This window comes from Penicillium verrucosum (genome assembly GCF_028828655.1).
Source record: "Penicillium verrucosum strain IBT 35672 chromosome Unknown utg000005l_segment0_segment0, whole genome shotgun sequence".
Taxonomy (NCBI): domain Eukaryota; kingdom Fungi; phylum Ascomycota; class Eurotiomycetes; order Eurotiales; family Aspergillaceae; genus Penicillium; species Penicillium verrucosum.
The window spans coordinates 327292-347514 of record NW_026643214.1 but is presented as its reverse complement, the minus strand read 5'-3'; the positions used below and the strand labels follow the sequence as shown (position 1 = coordinate 347514).

At 50.5% G+C, this 20223-nt stretch overlaps 8 protein-coding genes across 8 annotated transcripts; 3 read left to right on the top strand and 5 right to left on the bottom strand.

Annotated features, from left to right (window-relative positions):
* Nucleotides 1-37: 37 nt before the first annotated feature.
* On the bottom strand, nucleotides 38-735 carry N7516_010976 (NuoB/complex I 20 kDa subunit family protein; the record flags this gene model as incomplete). Its single annotated transcript, XM_057223694.1, has 2 exons — nucleotides 38-488; nucleotides 554-735. The coding sequence occupies 2 exons, from the start codon at nucleotides 733-735 to the stop codon at nucleotides 38-40; spliced, it is 633 nt and encodes a 210-aa protein (XP_057068834.1).
* A 259-nt stretch (nucleotides 736-994) lies between these two features.
* On the top strand, nucleotides 995-3313 carry N7516_010975 (Zn(II)2Cys6 transcription factor; the record flags this gene model as incomplete). Its single annotated transcript, XM_057223693.1, has 6 exons — nucleotides 995-1137; nucleotides 1194-1979; nucleotides 2037-2103; nucleotides 2165-2571; nucleotides 2647-2796; nucleotides 2863-3313. The coding sequence occupies 6 exons, from the start codon at nucleotides 995-997 to the stop codon at nucleotides 3311-3313; spliced, it is 2004 nt and encodes a 667-aa protein (XP_057068833.1).
* Nucleotides 3314-3608: 295 nt separating this feature from the next.
* Nucleotides 3609-6216, bottom strand: vtc4 (putative vacuolar transporter chaperone (Vtc4); the record flags this gene model as incomplete). Its single annotated transcript, XM_057223692.1, has 5 exons — nucleotides 3609-4009; nucleotides 4066-4090; nucleotides 4132-5598; nucleotides 5664-6126; nucleotides 6212-6216. 5 exons carry the CDS (start codon nucleotides 6214-6216, stop codon nucleotides 3609-3611), a joined length of 2361 nt encoding a protein of 786 aa, XP_057068832.1.
* A 1075-nt stretch (nucleotides 6217-7291) lies between these two features.
* Nucleotides 7292-10417, bottom strand: N7516_010973 (MCM DNA helicase complex subunit MCM4; the record flags this gene model as incomplete). The annotated part of the gene is made up of 3 exons (XM_057223691.1): nucleotides 7292-7882; nucleotides 7938-10060; nucleotides 10126-10417. 3 exons carry the CDS (start codon nucleotides 10415-10417, stop codon nucleotides 7292-7294), a joined length of 3006 nt encoding a protein of 1001 aa, XP_057068831.1.
* Nucleotides 10418-11372: 955 nt separating this feature from the next.
* Nucleotides 11373-15196, top strand: N7516_010972 (putative DUF221 domain protein; the record flags this gene model as incomplete). Its single annotated transcript, XM_057223690.1, has 4 exons — nucleotides 11373-11539; nucleotides 11599-12421; nucleotides 12450-14118; nucleotides 14169-15196. 4 exons carry the CDS (start codon nucleotides 11373-11375, stop codon nucleotides 15194-15196), a joined length of 3687 nt encoding a protein of 1228 aa, XP_057068830.1.
* Nucleotides 15197-15323: 127 nt separating this feature from the next.
* Nucleotides 15324-16601, bottom strand: rmt2 (protein-arginine N5-methyltransferase; the record flags this gene model as incomplete). Its single annotated transcript, XM_057223689.1, has 1 exon — nucleotides 15324-16601. One exon carries the CDS (start codon nucleotides 16599-16601, stop codon nucleotides 15324-15326), a length of 1278 nt encoding a protein of 425 aa, XP_057068829.1.
* Nucleotides 16602-17001: 400 nt separating this feature from the next.
* On the bottom strand, nucleotides 17002-18098 carry N7516_010970 (prohibitin subunit PHB2; the record flags this gene model as incomplete). The annotated part of the gene is made up of 4 exons (XM_057223688.1): nucleotides 17002-17325; nucleotides 17383-17738; nucleotides 17796-17864; nucleotides 17924-18098. The coding sequence occupies 4 exons, from the start codon at nucleotides 18096-18098 to the stop codon at nucleotides 17002-17004; spliced, it is 924 nt and encodes a 307-aa protein (XP_057068828.1).
* Nucleotides 18099-18274: 176 nt separating this feature from the next.
* Nucleotides 18275-19205, top strand: N7516_010969 (putative polyadenylation factor subunit CstF64; the record flags this gene model as incomplete). Its single annotated transcript, XM_057223687.1, has 2 exons — nucleotides 18275-18326; nucleotides 18379-19205. 2 exons carry the CDS (start codon nucleotides 18275-18277, stop codon nucleotides 19203-19205), a joined length of 879 nt encoding a protein of 292 aa, XP_057068827.1.
* Nucleotides 19206-20223: the final 1018 nt, after the last annotated feature.

The window sequence follows — 20223 nt, the reverse complement described above, 5'->3', positions numbered from 1 at the left end:
TACCACATGTTTTGATATACCCCAATTCAATATTCAATTATCGCCTATACCACATCCTCGTCACCTGCGTCCTCCGCATCTTCTTCTGCAGAAGAAAGATCCCCTGCAAAAGCGCCTCCGCAGTCGGCGGACATCCAGGCACATAAATATCCACAGGCACGATGCGGTCCACACCACGCACAACATTGTAACTGTAGTGGTAATATCCTCCACCGTTCGCACAACTACCCATGCTAATCACCCATCGAGGCTCGGGCATCTGGTCATATAGTTGTCTCACTGCCGGAGCCATCTTGTTGACCACCGTACCGGCTACAATCATCACATCTGCTTGTCGTGGCGAGGCGCGGAAAATAATGCCCAGTCGATCTTGATCGTAACGTGGCATTGAGGTGTGCATCATTTCGATTCCGCAGCAGGCCAGTCCGAATGATAAGGGCCATAGGGAACCTTGTCTTCCCCAGTTTACGAGTTCGTCGGCTTTTGCACTGTGTAGTAGAAAATGTTAGGACTAAATCAGTAGAGCTGTGAGGTGGCGTAGTATTGAACATACAGGAGATACCCAGACGATCCATCTTTCTCTCTTTCAAATGGTATCGGTGTAGATGTAGGGCTGCTAGGTTCTGAAGATGTGCGTAGGTATCGTGTTGTTGCGATGGTGGGCAAGAGACCCTGTGACCATTGCTTTGGATTGGAGTGACGGAGTATACTTCGAGAGGATATATTCAAAAGCATGATCACCAGCTAAACCTGAGTACTTTTCTAGCTTGAGAAGTCAAGTTTAGAAGGTAGAACCAGCTCACTTCTCCCTTGGAGAAGTTTTATAGTTATTTCGAAACAGCTGGTGTTGAACATCCAATGAGAAGGCAGATATCAAGACACCAGCCAATCAGATGTGCATTAATTCGGCGACTTGGTGGGACCCAGCTCACCAAATTCGCCGAAATCAAAGACGCCGAACTTGCTACAAACAACTGCCTTTCAATTATATTAAATGCCACGCAGCATTCCAGTCAAAGTCGCCTGTCGTGTATGTCATGACCGACGAGTCAAATGTGATCGCAGTGAAGATGTCCCGTGTTCCAACTGCCGGAATGCCGGACGCCAATGCGAGCTGATTATATCTCGCCGTGGACGGTAGGGTTGCAAATACGAAGCCATTATATTACGACTAATTCAGATGTACGGAGTAGGAAACGAAAGCTTCCTCTTCTACCTAATGAAGCAGGCCCAAGCAGGAGTCTTCCACAGACCTCTCGCAATGTGCCGTATGAAGGAGTGACGAGTCCAAACCCACCTCTGGCCACCCATGCTCAGGACAATGGAGATAAGCCACAGCAAGAGCCATGTTTCCCAGCTCTCGGACCAAGCGGCAAAACACCGTATGTTGGAGATTCTTCTAATCTTAACTACCTGATTCAACAATTTGGAAATCCTTTCGGGGGAACGACGGATGTTCGTCCACTTCAAGACCATCTCCATGGGGCAATGCTGGCCCGGTTGGGCGGACCGACGACGCAGGAGCTTGAAGGGCTCCGCATATCTACCAACGAAAGCCTTAACAGCCAAGGCGCATTTGATCTCCCGTCAAAAGAGACCAGTCAGGCCCTTCTCGACACTTACTTCAATTTTTCACTTGCTGCACTGCCTATTCTTGACCGGTCGAGATTTCTTGTCTCTCTCCAGGATGGCAAATTCTCGCACTTGCTCTTGAATGCTATTTACGTCGCTGCTACTGTATATTGTTCGGATTCTGTTATTGCTGATGCTGGATTTGCGTCGCGATACGCTGCAAGTCTCACCTTTTACCGGAGGGCTAAATCTCTCTATGATGCTGGATATGAAACAGATGCCATCGTGACCATTCAAGCTACATTTCTTATGTGCTATTGGTGGAATGGCCTTCTAGAACATAAAGACCCTTGGTACTGGCTTGGTATCTCTGTGGGAATGGCACAGGCTTTAGGGTTGCATCAAGCGTGAGCCTACCTACTCATCCCCCAACGTGGAATAAGGGCAACTAATAAGTATCCTAGAAAGTCTTACATCCGACTCGAAGAGCAAGATCGAAAATCATGGCGGAGATTGTGGTGGATGATATATGTCGGTCATCCATTGCCCCACGAAGTCTCTGGTCTATTACTCCTCTGACTTTCTAAACCAGGCCATGGACATACATCTGTCTATGCTTCTCGATCGTCCCCCACACGTACAAGGAAGACTTTGCAATGTCCCCCCTCTGTCGGAAGCAGATTTCGAACAAGCCGAGTCTGAAGAGACAGAACTTTCCCGAGAAGGTCTCAACGAGGCAAATGCCTTCGCGATAAATGCCATGCAACTAGCTCGGACAGGTTCGACATCCCACATTATCCTGTCCCGAAATGCAACCTCCTTGCTAACGAATATCACAGTGGATCCCTACTTCACTCTTAAATTCGACGGAGATACCGGTCACGCACAAGATATCTGCCTAGAGCAAATTGCCTTGTGGTCTTCATCCCTTCCCGCAGAATTCAAATCCCTATCAACAAATAGTAGCAAGTGGGCTATATTGACTCATATATTACACCAGTAAGTTGACTGCAAACGAATTCCACTCCCCAGAAGCCATCCATCCATCCATCCATTCTGAAATTCAATCTACAGGGAATACCAACTAGTTCTACACCGAAACAACCCAAGATTCTCCCTCAATACCGGTCCAGACACCCCGACCTTCGAGACATGCACGGAAATCTCCCACATGCTCGAGATCCTCATGGCAAAGGATCTTCTATACCCAGCCGCAGGAAGCATGTACGTTCCGTTTCCGTTTCCGTTCCTTCATATCCCATATGGGCTTGCTAAAGCCTTTCTTTCCAGAGTCGCCCCCGTGCTGTCCGTGCTCTCGGTCTACATAGCCTACATCCACAGAGGAGATACCGGTGTCCGAATGATCTCACAACATCGCGCGCAGTTCTGCATGCTGATACTTGAAAAATTGCAAGATCGGTTCCCCGTTGTTGCGGCTTTCTATCCGATTTTTGAGTCGTTGCTTAGGCGAGGCTCTGCTGCTGTGCAGATCCAGGATGGTGCGGGGGTACCAGAGCGTCTGGTAACAGGATCCTCGATGGGAATTGGTCGTCAAGTTGATGAAAGTGATATTGGTAGTACGAACACTACTGGGGGATTGTTTGATCAAGCTTCGCAAGATGGGATGGGAATGGTGTTTCCTTTCTCGTTTCCTTTTGGGAATCTTTTTGAAGATGTGTTTTTGAACTCGCATTCTCAGACTACAGCTTATTCTGAAGATCATTTGTCCTACCCTGAATAATATTGCTAATTGCTAAATATCCATGGATAATCCATGTATTAATGTACAACATCTACAAATAAAAAGCAAAGAAACCTTCAAAAAACTAGGCATCGAGTGCCATTCTCATATTTGCAATAGCATGTATGCGGTTTGTACATGATTTACAATCCCAAACGCCCTAGCCCAAACGCCACGTAGATACAAACATAAGAGCCCGCTCATGAGCAGCGGAGAAAGTAGTCAATCCGCCAGAAAAAAAGAAGATAAAAACAAAGAGGGAACGGTTCAGTTCTACTTTTCCACACAAACAATCCTACAATTCGCCATGGCCACCATGGCGATGCTCACCCTCCGATCCCGGCGCAGCCATAAACCCGCCAGCTTGCACGCGCAGCGCGAAGTTAATCAAGATAATCACGACGAGTCCGATGCTGACAACCGTCGGCCCCCAGCGCTCGTAGTAGACGCGCTTGACGTCGCGACGCTTGCGGATCTTGTCGACACGCCAGATGTACAGGAAGAGACTGTAGACGAGGGCGCCGGCGGCGAGGATGGTGAAGGCCCAGGAGGAGATGAGGGTGGCGTTATCGGAGCCGAAGTTAAGAAGGGTTGCGGCGATTCCGCCGAGGATGATGGAGAATTCTAACCAGGAGAGGAAGGTTCGCTCGGCGGCGAAGTAGACTTTGGGTTCCACGCGGATGGGAACGAAAATGCCTAGTTTTGTGTTAGTCTGGGTGATTGATGCATGGAATGGCATGGACACGACTTACGTTTGCCGGGAGGAGCCTGGAAGCTCTGCAGAGTGCGTCGGTGGTTACTCAAAACAGCGATCCCACGCTGTTCGGGGGAGGCAGGGATGTTGGACGGGGGCGGGGGATTATCGCCATGAGACCTTGTGCGACAGCGTGGCCAGTTCGAGAGAGATAGTATTTGGCTAGTTGCTGCGCGTAGTACGCACCCCCGATGCGACGGGCTTCTTCGAGTTCGTCAGAATATACCGATTCGTCGTCGGAGTCGTACAAGGGGTAGTCTTCGTCGCCGGGCAGAGGCTGGGCGGCGATGCGTTCTTCGATATCTAGTTCGTTTCCATTGGTCTCAAACAATCCGCTCTGGTGTTCGGTGACGTGTCCGTTCGGAGGTGTTTCTTGCGATTCAGGGGTTTCATCGTCATCCGAATCTTCATCATTGGCGGATATTGAGGTACTGGCCAGCGGTCTGTGGATACCGAATTCGCGACTAGCGGGTTTGCGGATGTCCACACCCATCTGTGGGAACCAGAATGGGAGCAAGTTGATGCGAGTAGGGAACATGGTGGCTGTTCCGTGGATGAACTTGCTGAATTTCGGGACTGCCTCAACCAAGTGACTGGCAGTCAAATCCCGAATCCACTGGGGAGGTTCCTGGCCCGCCTGGGTCTGCAGCTTCACCTCCAGCACGGCATAGGGGAATCGGTCGATATCCTCCGGAGGCAGCTGGGAGAATGGGAAGTCGACTCCGATATCCATACGACGCCAGTTCTTCCCAGACCGTTGGCGGCCGTCCAGGTTATCCTCTCGGACCATGGTCAATTCCGTATCCAGGGAGATTCGAACACGAGCATCACCTGGAAGCTGGAATGCAGTGCGGTGGTAGAATGTCCGGGTGACAGGCATCAAGCGGCGAGTAATGACGCGGTACTGAATCTCGCGAGCCAATTGCTCTAAATCATCAATCTCCGACGGGCTCTTCTTACCCTCCTTGCGCATCTTGTCGAAGATCTGCTCAACCGTCATGCGGCCATCGAGATAGGCATTGACGTGCTTCTCCTTGAGCACGAAACGCGCCTTGACAGACTTTTCTCCCGTCCAGTCCTCGCGGTGGGTTTTCCGCTCCACGAAGATCTGGTCACTTTCCATTCCACCGTACCAACGCAGTCGGATTGCCTCGGCGCCTTCTGTTTTCTTCAGACGACCCTGATACAGCTCCCAAGTGTCCGTGTTGTCATAGTAGATAGAAGAGATGGCGGTATCCTTCTCCTCGAACTCCTTGCTGGCATTGAAGACCAACACTGGCAAGTGCTTCAAGATCACCAGCTTCAACTCCGTAATATTATCCCGATGCACCCAATACTTTGTGGTCTGACGCACAAAGTTCTGTTGGGTACCACCGGCAGACGCGTCACCTTTGACCGGGTTACCCTTGGTTCGGACCAGGTCATAAAGCTTGGACAGTTTAATCACGAAAGCGTCGTAGTTGTCCTTGAAGAACGGCTTGGCCTTTAGACGTGTCGCGAAAACCGGCTTGAGGTACCATTGAGTTTCTTTCTGTGCGATTGTTAGCAAATTGGGAGGCCTGACTCGAACCTTGGAATATTGGAAGGAGCACATACGTCATGCTTTTTGATGATCTTTTGGAACCCGGTGTAGTTCAATTGAGTGAATTTGGCCAAGTCATGAACATCGGCAATAATGTCACTGAGTACCTGCTCAAGGAGCAAGAAATCCGCATCGGTGGGTGTGGGGCGAGAAGCTCGAACACTCTGGCGACGGGAATCGGTCGAGCTGTCCAGACGGGAGACGACATCGTTCACCTCGAGCTCGCTTTCTTGAATGCGGGCGACAATCTCTTCGCTTTTGCGCTTCTGGAAAAGGAACACCTTCTCCAACTCACTCTCGAGCAAGGAGACGAAGTGTGTTTCATCGTCCTCGGTCCATTCTTTGCGGGCGGGATTGGTGTTATCGGAGGTTGGCTCGTCGACGAAATCTGTCTTCAGAGCTTTCTTGAGATCGTCGTAGGCAATGTAGTAAGGATAGAATTCCTTGATCATAGAAGAACGGAGATATTCACCGAACCTGTGAAACAATTGAGTCAATACGGTCAAGGCGCGGGGTGTGGAGTGGCTGGAAGCTAAGGGATTGGGGATTGGGAGTTACATACCTCATGGTGGCGATAGGGAGAAATGCGAAGAGGAGTTCGTGTTTATCCCAAGCTCATGACGGGAAAAAGAAGAAAGAGAAGAGAAAAATCAAAAAAAAAAAAATAACCCGGTGAAGGGAGGAGGGAGGCCAAATTCGGAGGGTTCTAGCTCAGACGGTCCAAGAGGTTATAATGGGGGTCCCCCGAACTCGGCTAGCCCGATGACTAGCGGGTGACGGCCCCATCCCTCCCATCGAAGTGGGTGTGCTAAGAGTAAAGGCGATACAATCCGATCTAGTTAGTTGGAGATTTGGAATATTTGACTTGGTAGGTAGCTGAAGGATAACATTGAAATGTGTTCTTTAGGTATAATCAGTTCAATATCTCCTTTCAAAGGTTATCTATTGGGGAAATATCAGAAGAACTGATTTGGTGATCTACTGGTACATCTGGTACATCTGGTAATTTTGGTAATTTTGGAAATTCTTGTATGGTACTTTTGTGTATGGTAACTTTGTCTCCCCCATACCTCCACCCCTTTGGTGACGTTAACAATTTGACCAGTCATCAGCGCACGTGGGCACCTTAGTCTCTCTCTCTCTCTCTTTAGGGTGTGTCAGGTCTTCTCTGTGTTTATTATTCTACTTTGGACGGAGTATCTGTTGCTATTTCATTATACACAATCAACAATATATATAGAAAGACTATTGCACTTTCCAATCTTAAACCATCCTTCCAATTTCCTAGTCAATGCTTATTACAGGGATATGAGTCGCCATATGCGAACAGCCGTGGACGATCGGGCCCCACCCGGGGGCATTGTGCTTATTCAAGCTAGATGCATATCACCTCGTACTATTTCATGTGTGTCTTACTTAGGTCTCTAACAAACCCAGCCACTTCGGGGAATCCAGGAGATTGGAAAATATTGCAATATTGGAAAGCATTACGATTAATCTACAATCTACTCCGTACAATATACAATAATTCCGAGACCGAATCCAATGGCATTATCCATAAAAACACCAACGCCAGAACACCCTCAGTCACAGATGACATGCAACCTAATCTATCATCACATCATGGTATCATCGCAGCCACCTAGGACATGGTCATGGCCGCCCGGCGGATACTGCGACGGGCACCCTCACCGAAGACATTCACCGATCCCTCCGTCTCTAGCGAGCGCACCACATCACCGAACTGGTTGTGGTCAAGTTTGTTGTCGCTTTGCTCGCTCACATCGCGATACAGGTCAGTCCAGCGGACCGCACCGCCACTCACTCCGCCACGTTCATCAAGGCGGGACAGCACTGCCTTCTTCAGGTCGTCGCGGAGACGACGGTCAGCAGCGCTGCTACCTTCGGTCAGAAGGCCCATGTCGATGAGACCGGTTCGGGCATCGGTGGCCGACGCCTTGATGGCGGAGCGGATGAGACGCACGGCTTCCTCAACATCGGCCACGGTGACCTCGGTGGACAGACGCATGCGAGCGTGTGCCTCGGAAAGTCGGATCATCGATTCTAGCTGTCGAGTGGTGGCAGTGATACGGCGCTCTTGGGCACGGATGTCATCACCTAGCTGGCGCATAGCCACGTAGGCATCGGTGAGTGCAGCACCGGCAGCTGGGGTGATCACAGGGTGGCAGTTGGTCTTGGCGTATGTAATGTAGGCCGTAAGGAATTCGATAGGCTAGGTAGAACTGTTAGAAATCTCTCTAATTAATCGCAACGGAAAGGTTACTTACCAGAATCTCCTGTGAGCTGGCGTTCTCGGGGTTATCCTCCAGATACATGCCAACCAAGTGCTTGGCCAGGCGACGATCTTCCGTCTCGTCGACACGGTCAAGAACCAAGTACACTAGGTCGAAACGAGAGAGCAGAGTAGGCGGCAAATCAATGTTCTGGGGGACAGCCAGTTTCGGGTTGTACCTACTGCCGATGGGGTTGGCAGAGGCCAGGATGGATGTGCGGGCGTTCAGGGTAGTGATGATACCCGCCTTAGCAATAGACACGGTCTGCTGTTCCATGACTTCGTGAAGGACGGAGCGTGTGGAATCGTTCATTTTGTCGAACTCATCAATACAGCAAACACCGCCATCGGACAGAACCAAGGCACCAGATTCAAGAACCATTTGGCGAGTCTCCGGGTCACGGGTCACGTAGGCAGTCAAACCAACAGCTGACGAACCTTTACCACTGGTGTAGACACCGCGCGGGGCGATCTTGTGAACATAACGCAGTAGTTGGGACTTGGAGGTTGAGGGGTCACCACACAGAAGAACGTTGATATCACCACGGTAGCGTGGGTTGCCTCCCTTTTGGAAGGTCTTGTTAGTGCCTCCAAACAGCTGCAGCAAGATACCCTTCTTCACGTCGTCCATCTCGTAGATGCTGGGAGCGAGGGAACGAGACAGCAGGTCGTAGATGTCAGGACGCGAGGCAGTCCGCTTAATCTTTTCTTCTTCTTCAGCCGAGACTTTGCGCGCCTGATCTGCCTCCGCCGCTTGCTCAGACATCTCCTGCTCGACCGTGGACAGGTCAATGCCCATCTTCTTACGGTCAAACTTCTGCACATGAAGAACATCGATATACGTTTTAAAGAGGGACTTCTGCGAGCGCTGGCGAGCACTGACACGCATGGGGTTGCACCGGAAGATACCAGTCACCTCCACACGGTCACCGGCCTTGCAAACATCGACTAGCTCATCATAGACACACAGAGACACCGAGTGAGGAGTCTGACCATCGGGAATATTGTCCGGGGTTTCCTGGAGCTTGATGACCTGTTTGTCGGAGAAGGAGCAACGGTTGTGAAGGAGCTGCATTGAGTTCTTCTCTTTGCAAGAGTCTCGAGGGCAGACAGTTGGCTCGGCAATTCTGCCACGATCGATGTCGACCTGTACACCATAGCTACAGGCGCTGCACCGGAAGAAAGCCTCCTTCATATCGGGGATGATGGGGGTAGCACGAATGACCAAACCCTTAATGCTGACCAGCTTGTCCATATCGGCTGGGTCGAGTTCACGCATGTTCACAGTTCGATCCAGACCGAAGGGGAGTACCTTGAATGTCATCGCCTCCACTTCACCAACCAGATCAGGCACATCGACAGTAGGAAGCACATTGTCTGAGGTTAGGATGGGTTGACCACGTCGGTCACGAGGCTGAGCAGTACGTTGGCTCTCTGACCGAAGAACGTCCATTTCCTTGAGGGCTAGATCAACCATCACATCTTTCAAAGCTTGATCCATCAGAGGGATGATTTCTTGCGGGTATGCGGAAAGTTGGTGCCACAGTTTGCGGGTCAACGGGTATGACTTCAGGTTAGCAGCATCGAGATTAAATGTGGTCACACCGAGTCGGCGCATGTTGTTACACATGGTGATGCACTCATGTCTCTCTGCTAATTCTCCCATAAGTCTGGTTTCGTCCTCGGTGGCACCGTCAGCCCACAGGCGATATTTAGTGGCGAAATTATACAAGAAGTTCTTGAATGCCGACATTGAATCTTGGATCGAGATGTTGGTACCCCAAATCACACGAGTGGAGTTTCCAGCCATAGCCTCGGCCTCAGAGGTGCCGGGATTGATATTCGAGAAAGTGGCATCGGAGCGAGGCATGGTATCACCTGTGGGCATTCCATTGGCATCAACGAACACACGGTTACGGCGGCTGGGAGTAGACCCAAAGCCACCGGAGTGCAAATCACTGCGACGAGAACCTCCCCGTCGGCCCTGGCCTCCCGGCGACACAAATAATCCGCTGCTGGCAGTGCTCAATGCATCGGAGCGGATGTCGGAACGGATATCAGACCGACCCAAGCCTCGAGTTGGGCTAGAACTAGGAATATAATGAATAGGCGAAGAGTCTGGTTGGCGGTTAGGGATCTATATTGAAAAAAAGGGTGCTGCTCTGCTAAAATAAAATTCATACCTCTCACACCGGGGTTGCCTCGCGGGGTTCTGTCGCCATCGTCTACCGTTGAGCTGGCATCGGCCATGCGCTCGTCCGGGGTCTCAGCATTGTTGTCTCCCTTGGTCGGGGATGATTGGAAAAAAATGGGGGATGAAGAGGGTGCGGCTCCCTCACCCATTAGACGTCTCGAGGCACGAGGGGTGGCTTGAAAAGTCGGGCTGCTAGGGGGCTCCTGTCGAGACGAAGAACTGGGTGATGCAGTTGAATTTTTGGAGGGGCGACCCCTCCGCCTTTGTGTTGGTGACGACATGGTGGATATGAATTAATGTGTTGATACCAGACGATGGTCAGGTGGGTTGGTGGTGGTGGTATAGGATACAAGTGAAGAAAGGGAGAGCAAAAAGCTGTGGGCGGAACGTGGTTTCTGCCACCCTGGACGCGCCTTGACGCGTTAAGTGGTTTCCTCTTTTGGACTACGTGTTTTAAGTTCAGCCACATGTAGTGCCTGATGCTGTGGCTGGTGTTTGGGTGGATCTTGGGAGATTTTTGGCAATTACATAATACACAGCCACATCTTTAACCCGTGGGCCAATCACCGCTCTTTCCCTTTTCTTTTCTTTTCCTCCCCGGCTTCAATACTACCGTTGTATGTTGGATGTAGTTATGTTGTAGGCATTCACATTCATGATGTATCAACCTGTCATAGACAAAAAAAAAGGCACTGTTCCTTGTTATAAATATAGAATATGAAACGCTGAGGCGCTAAGTTACATAAAGCAGGAATATTTGTTCTCCTTTCAGAATCTAAAGCCGCCGTGGACTTAAGTTAGCTGTTTCACCTAGCGCCTGATGTCATTGTATCCTCGATCGGCCCTCCCACGATTCCTCCAATCATCCCTGTTCTTCAACGTCTCAATTTCTTGAGACCGCTAGCTCAATCCTGGCGCCACTCACCTCATCAACTACGATATTATTGAAAGATAAAAATCGACATTATTAACTCTCTCCTCCCCCCCAGCTGATCAGGTTGCTGGTCTGCTTAAGTGGATTTCTCTTTGTGATTTTTTTTTCTCTTATCACCGAGCTCCTTCTTATTCAACCCCTCAGTCAACAGGCGATTACTTTCAACACCCATCGGTGCCTATAACAAGATCTCGTGATGCTTCTTGCGGTGACAGCTGCTTCGATACCCCTTTCAGCGTCCTAGTTTCACCATTCTCCACGGTCCAATTTCCCTCGGCAAGAGCCGAGCCGATCACCATACCATGCCTTCAGGCTTGGAGGAGGCGTTGGAACACACCGGTGGCCACGGCCGAACCGCTGAAGGGGTCTCCATCTCGACTTTTCTGGCGTCGCTGGCGACGGCCATCGTCGTCTTTGTTGTTGAATTTCTCCTCTTTCTGTTGCTAAAGGGCAAACTAAGTCGTATATAGTAAGTCCTCCACCGGGAAGGAGAGTGCGGACATTGGACTGACCGAAATCAATATCTAGTCAACCACGAACCTATTTGGTACCAGATAGAGAACGCACAAACCCATCACCGCCAGGTCTCTTCCGTTGGATTGTCCCAGTCTTTCGTACCTCCAGCTCGGAATTCATCCAAAAATGTGGGCTAGATGCATACTTCTTCCTGCGCTATCTGCGCATGCTTTTGAAGATCTTCCTTCCTATGGGCCTCGTGATTTTACCCGTTCTGCTCCCAATCAATCGTCTTGGTGGCAAGGGCCAGACATACGAACATGGTAACTCGGGCGCGAAGTATTCCGTCACTGGTTTGGATCAGTTAGCTTGGGGTAATGTAACCCCCGATCACACCAGTCGGTACTGGGCTCATCTGGTAATGGCCGTGATTGCCATTGTCTATGTTTGTGCTGTATTTTTTGATGAACTTCGGAATTACATTCGCCTGCGACAGGCCTACCTGACGTCTCCCCAGCATCGACTCCGTGCTTCTGCCACCACCGTTCTGGTAACTTCTATCCCATCTGATTGGCTCAACACAGATTCACTTGATAGGCTTTTCGACGTTTTCCCTGGAGGCGTGCGAAACATCTGGCTCAACCGCAACTTCGACGACTTGAACGAGAAAGTTAAAGCACGAAACGATCTTGCTCTCCAGCTTGAAAGTGCCGAGACGGATCTGATTGCAAAATGCAAGAAGGCACAGCTCAAAAAGGCCAAGGCGGAGGCAAAGAATGCCGGCAAGAGTCAATCAAGCGCAGAGAAAAAGGAGCAAAAGGCGGCCGACAAACGGGCCTCCCAAATGGCTATGGGTCCTGGTGTCAGCTCTGGTAATCCTCATCAGGCCCACACGGTACGAGAAATTCTCTATGGACAACCAGAAGTTCTTCAAGAGAAACGGTCGGAGGACGGACCTCGCCGAGTGTTTGACCCTGCCTTTGCCGCCGCTGGCGCAGTTGGCCAAGGAGTGGGAAAACTGGGAAAGACTGTGCTTGGAGGCTTCAAGAAGGTTGAGCAAGGCTTTGAGAAGCCCTTGTCTCGATCCGGGGGGCTTCGTTGCCAATACCGACACCATCCTCCCGCCCCGTTCTCGTTCAAATAGCCCCCCAGGTCGGGATAATTCCGCAACTACAGACACCCTCCCGCCACGTCCAAACAATCCTCCAGTCCCCGGCTCGGTTGCCTCTGACAGCCAGTCTGCTCCAACACCCGACAGGCCCGTAGGGTTGCGACGAAGTCAGCATTTAAGTTTCAATTTAGGTCAGGTCATAGGATCGGAATCAGGACAGGATGTGGGCCAGGATGACACCATGGGTTCTGACACAACGACTCCGGCGAAGCCACCATTTTGGAGACGAAAGTCGTCTCACACAAAATCGCAGGGTGTGCGTGAGACTGACGAATATCCACTGACTGCGCCTGAAACGCCTGTAACTGATGCACACCGTCATGACCTCAAGAAACCCGACAAAAGCGAAAAACCCGAACATGGTCGAAAGGAGGGGGACAAAGTGGAAGGGGAAGAATACCCCATCGCCTACAATGAAAACTTTGAAAATGAAGACTACGGAGAGCCGCTGTGGAAAGAATACATCCGACCCAAGGAACGAGATACCATGCGTCTACCCATATTTGGTTGGAGTTGGATGCCTTCTATTTGGCTTTTAGGCCAAAAGGTTGATACCATCGATTACTGTCGAAAGGAACTCGCTCGTCTGAATCTGGAGATCGAAATCGACCAACAGCACCCTGAGAAGTTCCCTTTGATGAACTCGGCCTTCATCCAGTTCAATCACCAAGTTGCCGCCCACATGGCCTGCCAAGCTGTCAGCCACCACCTTCCCAAGCAGATGGCACCCCGGGTCGTGGAAATCTCTCCTGACGATGTCATTTGGGATAATATGTCGATCAAATGGTGGGAACGATACCTGCGCTCCTTCGGCATCATCACACTAGTTTGTGCAATGGTCGTTGGATGGGCGTTCCCCGTCGCATTCACCGGACTATTGTCGCAATTGGCATATTTGGAGGGAGCATTCCCGTGGCTTGCCTGGCTTGGAAAGCTACCAGACTGGTTCATTTCAGCCATTCAGGGTATCCTTCCTGCGCTGTGTTTAGCTATCCTGATGGCACTGCTCCCTCTAATCCTTCGCTTCTTGAGCCGCACACAAGGCCTCTTCACTGGCATGTCCATCGAGCTCACCGTCCAGAACTATTACTTTGCCTTCCTCTTTGTACAGCTGTTCCTGGTCGTCACCATCGCTTCCAGTTTCTCGACAATTATTGAGAACGTCACTGATGTGACCAGTTGGCCTCAGATGCTCGCAGTGAACATCCCAAAGTCTAGTAACTACTTCTTCTCTTACATGATTCTACAAGCCATGTCTGTGAGCGCTGGTGCTCTTGTACAAATTTTCGGCCTGGTGAGCTGGTTCATCTTGGCTCCAATTCTGGACTCTACTGCCCGGAAGAAGTGGGCAAGAACGACAAACCTCAATCAGATGCAATGGGGCACATTCTTCCCTGTCTACACCACCCTAGCTTCTATCGGTATGTCGTCTCGTCTTTTTGATTGAATCTATTGACTGACATTCTCCAAGGTTTGATCTACTGTGTGATCGCACCTCTGATTTTGATTTTTAACATCATCACCTTCGGCCTGTTCTGGTTCGTCTATCGCTATAACACACTATATGTCACCAAGTTCCGCTTTGACACCGGTGGCCTTCTTTTCCCTCGAGCTATTAACCAGCTATTCACTGGAATTTACGTCATGGAAGTCTGCCTGATCGGCTTGTTCTTCTTGGTTCGGGACACGGATGACGAAGTTGCCTGTAAGGGACAGGCTATTTGTATGGTCGTGGTTCTAATATTGACGGCCGGTTACCAAATTCTTCTCAATGAAGCGTTCAGTCCACTGATCCGATATCTGCCCATCACCTTGGAAGATGAAGCTATTCGACGCGATGATGAGTTCCGACGTGCTCAGCACGCTCGCCTCGGTATCGCTCTTGACGATGACGATGACGAGGATGGTGATATTCAACACACCCTCGCTAAGCGTGAACATGAAGAGCACGACCATGGAAAGGGGATAAGAGACAACATCGAGCTGAAACCTCTGGAGACAAATTTCCCAGACCAGAAACGACAGAATTCGGATTTTTTGTCAACCCCGAAACTTGGACACAAAAGCCCATCATGGGCCTCCAATTCATCAAACCGGAAATCTAAATATTTCGGCCAGAAGTCAACACCCTCCACCCCGACACTACGGAATATGCGGGAAAAGATGGCCCAGGACACTGAGGCCCAGGGACCAGCCCCTAACACAGTTGGCCAGGCCCTCTTTGCTGGTATCCACGATGAATTAGAGGATCTTACGCCCGATGAGCGTGACCAGCTGGTGCAACGTGCCTTCCAGCACGAAGCCCTTCGCGCCAAGCGCCCTGTCATCTGGATTCCGCGTGACGATCTGGGCGTAAGTGATGACGAAGTGTACCGAACACAACGATTCAGCAAACATGTCTGGATTAGCAATGAGTACCAGGCGCTAGACGGCAAGTGTCGGACGATTTTCAGTCGCAGTCCTCCAGATTTCTCCGAGGTGGATTTGATTCAGCTGTGATACCATTTGTACATTGTTCCTTTTTAGCCATTCTATAGCATTTTCAAGCGTCGCATTCAGTCATAGACATCCAAGGTCCTTTTTTGCTTAACATCCCATTTCCATGAAATCATCCAAAATATGTCCTTTAATCCATGAACTTGCACAGGGGCAATCTGTAATCATCAACAACCCAGTAAGCCCGACGCACACCCTCCCATTCACCATCCAACTTGGGCACAGCAATATCCTCCCACTGAACATCAAATCCAGCCTCGAATAGGTCCATCTCCGCAACCTTCTGGTAGACATCATATGAGATCTGACGATCAGCACCCATACCATTAAAGAATCCCCACCGACCCTCCTGCTCCAACAACCCAATAACCAGTTCAGAGAAGAAGTCCCGGAAATCACCATAAGACTCCGCAAACGTATCGTAGTAGATAGCATCGAACGACTCCCCAGCCGCAACAAGGCCAGGAAGAATATCCTGCCAGCGACCCTGGTGGATAACAACACCGGGCTTGGTATCCCACCCGCGTCGCTTCATCTCCGTAACAACCTCCTCGTGCGCCTCGACGATGTGGTGCACAGCAGGTCCCTGTTCCTGGAAGAATCCATCCACAATTCCCATCCCGTGACCGATGTTCAGAACTCTCAGTCCGGGTGTCGGGAGCAGTGCTTTCGCGGACTTGCGCATGATATCGCTTTCCCAGGCCATCATCACGCCGTTCTGGTCTGCGTCCAGAATCCGGTCGTTCGAGATGTTCAGACGCGACTCCAGATACTGCGAGTTGGACACTTCGGGGTTGGCTGTGGTGGCTGTGGTTGTGGTTTCTGTCGCGGGCTCGGCGGAGGCATCGACGAGTTCGGGTGCTGTCTCAGCCTCAGCCTCAGTCTCAGCCTCAGCCTCAGCCTCAGCTTCCTCCTCTTCGTCGTCGTCATCGGATAGCTCTTCATATGCGTCAAGGCGGTTCAGCAGTAACTCTGCGCGGACACCTGCGTCGACGATTAACTCGTATAGCTCGAGAGCGCCGATGCGACGCGCAATACAGCCGGGTGTCTCGTTGTTTGCGTCGAGGTCGTTCCAGATAGCGCCTTCCTGCAGGAGGAACTTGACCGTCTCCACTGCTGATTTCACGGTCTCGGTGTCCACACTGGGTTTCGAGTTTGAGGTAGCTGCGCCATTGGTGCCGACGATCTCTGTGTCGGGCTCGCAGGCGGCAATTGCAGCGTGCAGAGGTGAGAAGCCGGTCTCTGTATCTTTCACGTTTGCGGCGTCTGGCAGCATGGATTGGGTGCGGAGGAGCTGGCGCAGCTTGGACTGGTCATGCTGTGATGCGGCAAGGAGGATCTCTTGCACGTCAAGGTCGATATCGACCTCGGTGAGGTGCACTGCGGTATCATCGATGACTTCGGGCATGATCTAGGTGCTGTTAGTGGGGGTTCGCGAAGATTTATTTCACCAAACAAGGCATTTAGCTGGTTTTTTTTTTTTTTTTTTTGCAACGGATACTCACGAATTAATTGTGATACTTGCTAGTTAATGCTAGTCAAGTATGTTGAACTGTTATGAGACCGAAAAGTGGTGCCCCTCCGAACCAGAAAAATCGTCTCGCCGCCTTCGTCCCCGCATAGCGAAAATATATATCAGCCTGGGAGATCTACAGCCACCATTTACAACATACCAAAAATTTACTATGTTTGAAGAAAACTTGAAAAGTAATAGAGAAGAGACCACATTCAGATGCTTGGTAATCCAGCTATTTGTACAATAATTCACATCCCTCCAGCAGCGCCATTAAGTATCAAGCGGAATGAATTTATTTGCCCTCTTCGGTGTGGGCGTTGACGTTCAAGCCCAATCCTTGGCTGTCCAGGTAGAGCTTGTTCTTGCCACCACTCTCGTGCAGGATTTGAGCAATGTGACGGGCATTTTCGATCTTCCGGAGCTCGATGTAACTCTTGCTCTTCTTGATGGCGTCACCAATAAGCTCGGCGGAGCGGGCCTCACCTTGTGCGCGGACAATGAAGGCCTGCTTCTCTTGGCGGGCCTTGTCGACCATGAATGCAGCACGCTGAGCGTCTTGCTGAGCGACCTGCTTGGCCTCAACTGCGGCTGTGAACTCGGGGGAGAAGGTCAAGTGCTGTGTGGAGATACCGTGTTAGAAGCCGTTTGAGCTAGATCTGGAGAAGGTACGTACTGTCAAGGATACATCGTCCAGAGCGATGTTGAAACGGGCAGCCCGGCGAGCCAGGTTGTCCCGCACTAGACGGGCAACGTTCTCACGCTGTGTGATCAACTGGCTAGCGTTGAACTGAGCAACAACGCTCTTCAGCACCTCGTTGACGATGGAAGGCAGAACACGCTCATCAAAGTCTTGACCAAGGGTCCGGTAGATCTGGGGGAGAGCATCCACACGGGGTCTGGATAGAACACGGCAGGTAATGTTCACCATTTGCAAGTCCTTGGTGCCGGTAAGAGAAGGGATGCTGCGAGGCTTTGCGCGGACATCGTAGATGATGGGGGTTTCGAACCAAGGAATTTGGAAGTGAGTTCCTAAAGTCATTCAAATGTCAGAGAGAGCTCTTGTCTTCGGCTAGTGAGTTTTCATACCTTCGTTGTAGATCTCCTTCTGGACACCACCCAATCGCGAGTATTTGATGGCACGGTGACCACCATCCACTAGAAACTTGTTAGAAGTTTGATTCCTTGAGTAGCCTGAGTAGAGAAGTGTAACATACCGTTAAACAGAGCATTAGAGGCGACGTAAGTGCCAATACCGGCCAGAACAAGAGTTCCGACAAGTCCCATGCCTCCTCGGCCACCACCGGCTGGGAATCCGCCACCGAAGCCGGCCTTGCGCTTCGACAGCATAACTTGCAGGCGCTCCCAAGCCTCCCGTTGATTTTGAGACATGATGTGTGGAAGTGAGCGGAAAGTATTGGAGATGGATAGAGACTAACTTGGTATGATGCTCGAGCGGATGAGGTGAGGTCGCGGGCGGTAAGAGAAAGTCGGGCAGAATCATCGTTTCTTTGCTTGCCTCGACTTCTTGCCTCTCTCTTACTCGCATTTCATTCCCTATTGCAATCATGGCACCCGATCGGACTGGGAAGAGTGTATTCCTGGGGAATATCCCCTACAGTATGTTGATGTAGCTCTCTGTCTAACCTTCGGGATTCTAATCTTTCTCTAGACCTCACTGAGGAACAAGTCAAAGATATCCTCAGCACGGCCGGTACTGTTACCAAGTTCCGGTTGATGATGAACCCGGAGACTGGCAAGCCCAAGGGTTATGGATTCGCAGACTTTGCGGACGCCGATGCCGCCGCCTCGGCGGTGCGCAACCTCAACGATCACGAAGTCATGGGCCGCAAGATCCGTGTTGATTGGCCTCACAACAACGAGAAGGATTCCGTTCCTCCAGATTACTCGCAGCAGTCGCAACCAATGATGAACCAAGATCCCACACAGCAACAACCGATTCAAGGTTCCGCGCCGCTGCCTCCTCTCCCTCCAGGCGTGGAACTCCCGCCTCAAATCGACTGCCCCAACGCCATCTCTCACACTCTCGCATCCCTCCCACCAAACCAACTGCTCGATGTTCTGACACAAATGAAATCTCTCGCGGTTGCCGACCCGGCGCGCGCCACTGAGTTGCTGCGCCAAGCGCCTCAGCTCGCCTATGCCGTCTTCCAGGCGCTACTCCTCATGAATCTGGTTGAATACCAGCTGCTTGGTTCCATCGTCGAACAGGCCGCCCAGCCTCCCCAAGTTCCTCAACAACCAACCCCTCAACAATTCCAACCGTACGGTATTCCTGGTCAGATCTCTACACCGCCTGTCACTGGAACTCCTTTCGCCCCTCCTCCTGTTCAACCTGCCGCCCCGATGCACGGCCAGGAGGAGCTCCTTCAGCAAGTCCTCAGCATGCCCCAGGCTACTATTGATGCTTTGCCTCCTGTGGAAAGAAGCCAGATCATGCTGCTACGCCAGCAATTGATGCAGGGCGGCATGCGGTAGGGTATTCTCCTCTTGATACTGCATATGGATACGGATATTTTGTGGCTTTGCTCGTCAAGAGCAAGCCTGGCTTGGCCAGTATTTTATTTTATTTTCTCCTTTTCTTATGCCACTGTACTAGGCGATTGGGTGGCGCAAAGGGGTTTTGTCTTTTTTTTTCCCATTGGTTTGCATACCGGGTCAATCTCAAGCTCTCTCTACCTTCATAATAGTGACAGAATGATATATTGATTCTCTCGGTCCTTTTATTTCTCTAATCAATATCTATCTTGCCGCCCCTTCGGAGACTACCACATGCTTTAACCCGCGGACGTTCTAGGCGCGTTTGTCAGTGCGAGAGAAACCCGTGGACCGATGGTTGTTTCACCTTCGTCAGCTTAACAAAGCTACATTGGCAAGATTTAGACTTGACACTCTAGGCACTCTCTTGCCATGGCTGGCAGACTTTTACAATGAGATTCCCTACAATAGCTGTTAACCCATCTTAACCGGCACCAATCACTTTGAAGACCAGTATAATTCGTGGTCTTAATTGCAATTCATAAGGCTGCAGAGAAGATACCAGATGCCAACATCAATATATGATTATAATAGAGGCGCGTAAGCTCATTGACATTGATTCCTATATGCAATTTGCCATAATAGCCCCATTACTATAGGCCTATAGTTTATACCATGGAAACATTCTGTGTCACCCAAGATAACAGATAGTGTTGCTTGAACCTCTTGTCTATCAATCTATATTGGATATATCTGCCATTGAAAGAATATACTACGATTTGCTTCAAAGAACCCATAATGACCGCCAATAGTCTATCCACCCGGTTCCAGTTGTATTGCCACAAGAAGCATGTTCTTGGAAGCAATATTCCACTACTTTGGCTCCAGCGTTTGATTGGGGATTGGGGTCCATTGCAAAGAGATCACCCAAGTTGTTGAACAATCTCCCATGCATGCATGCAGGTTTGCTACAGACTGAGCCTCTTGCTTGTTATTTGCTATTTGTTAGTTTGTTTGC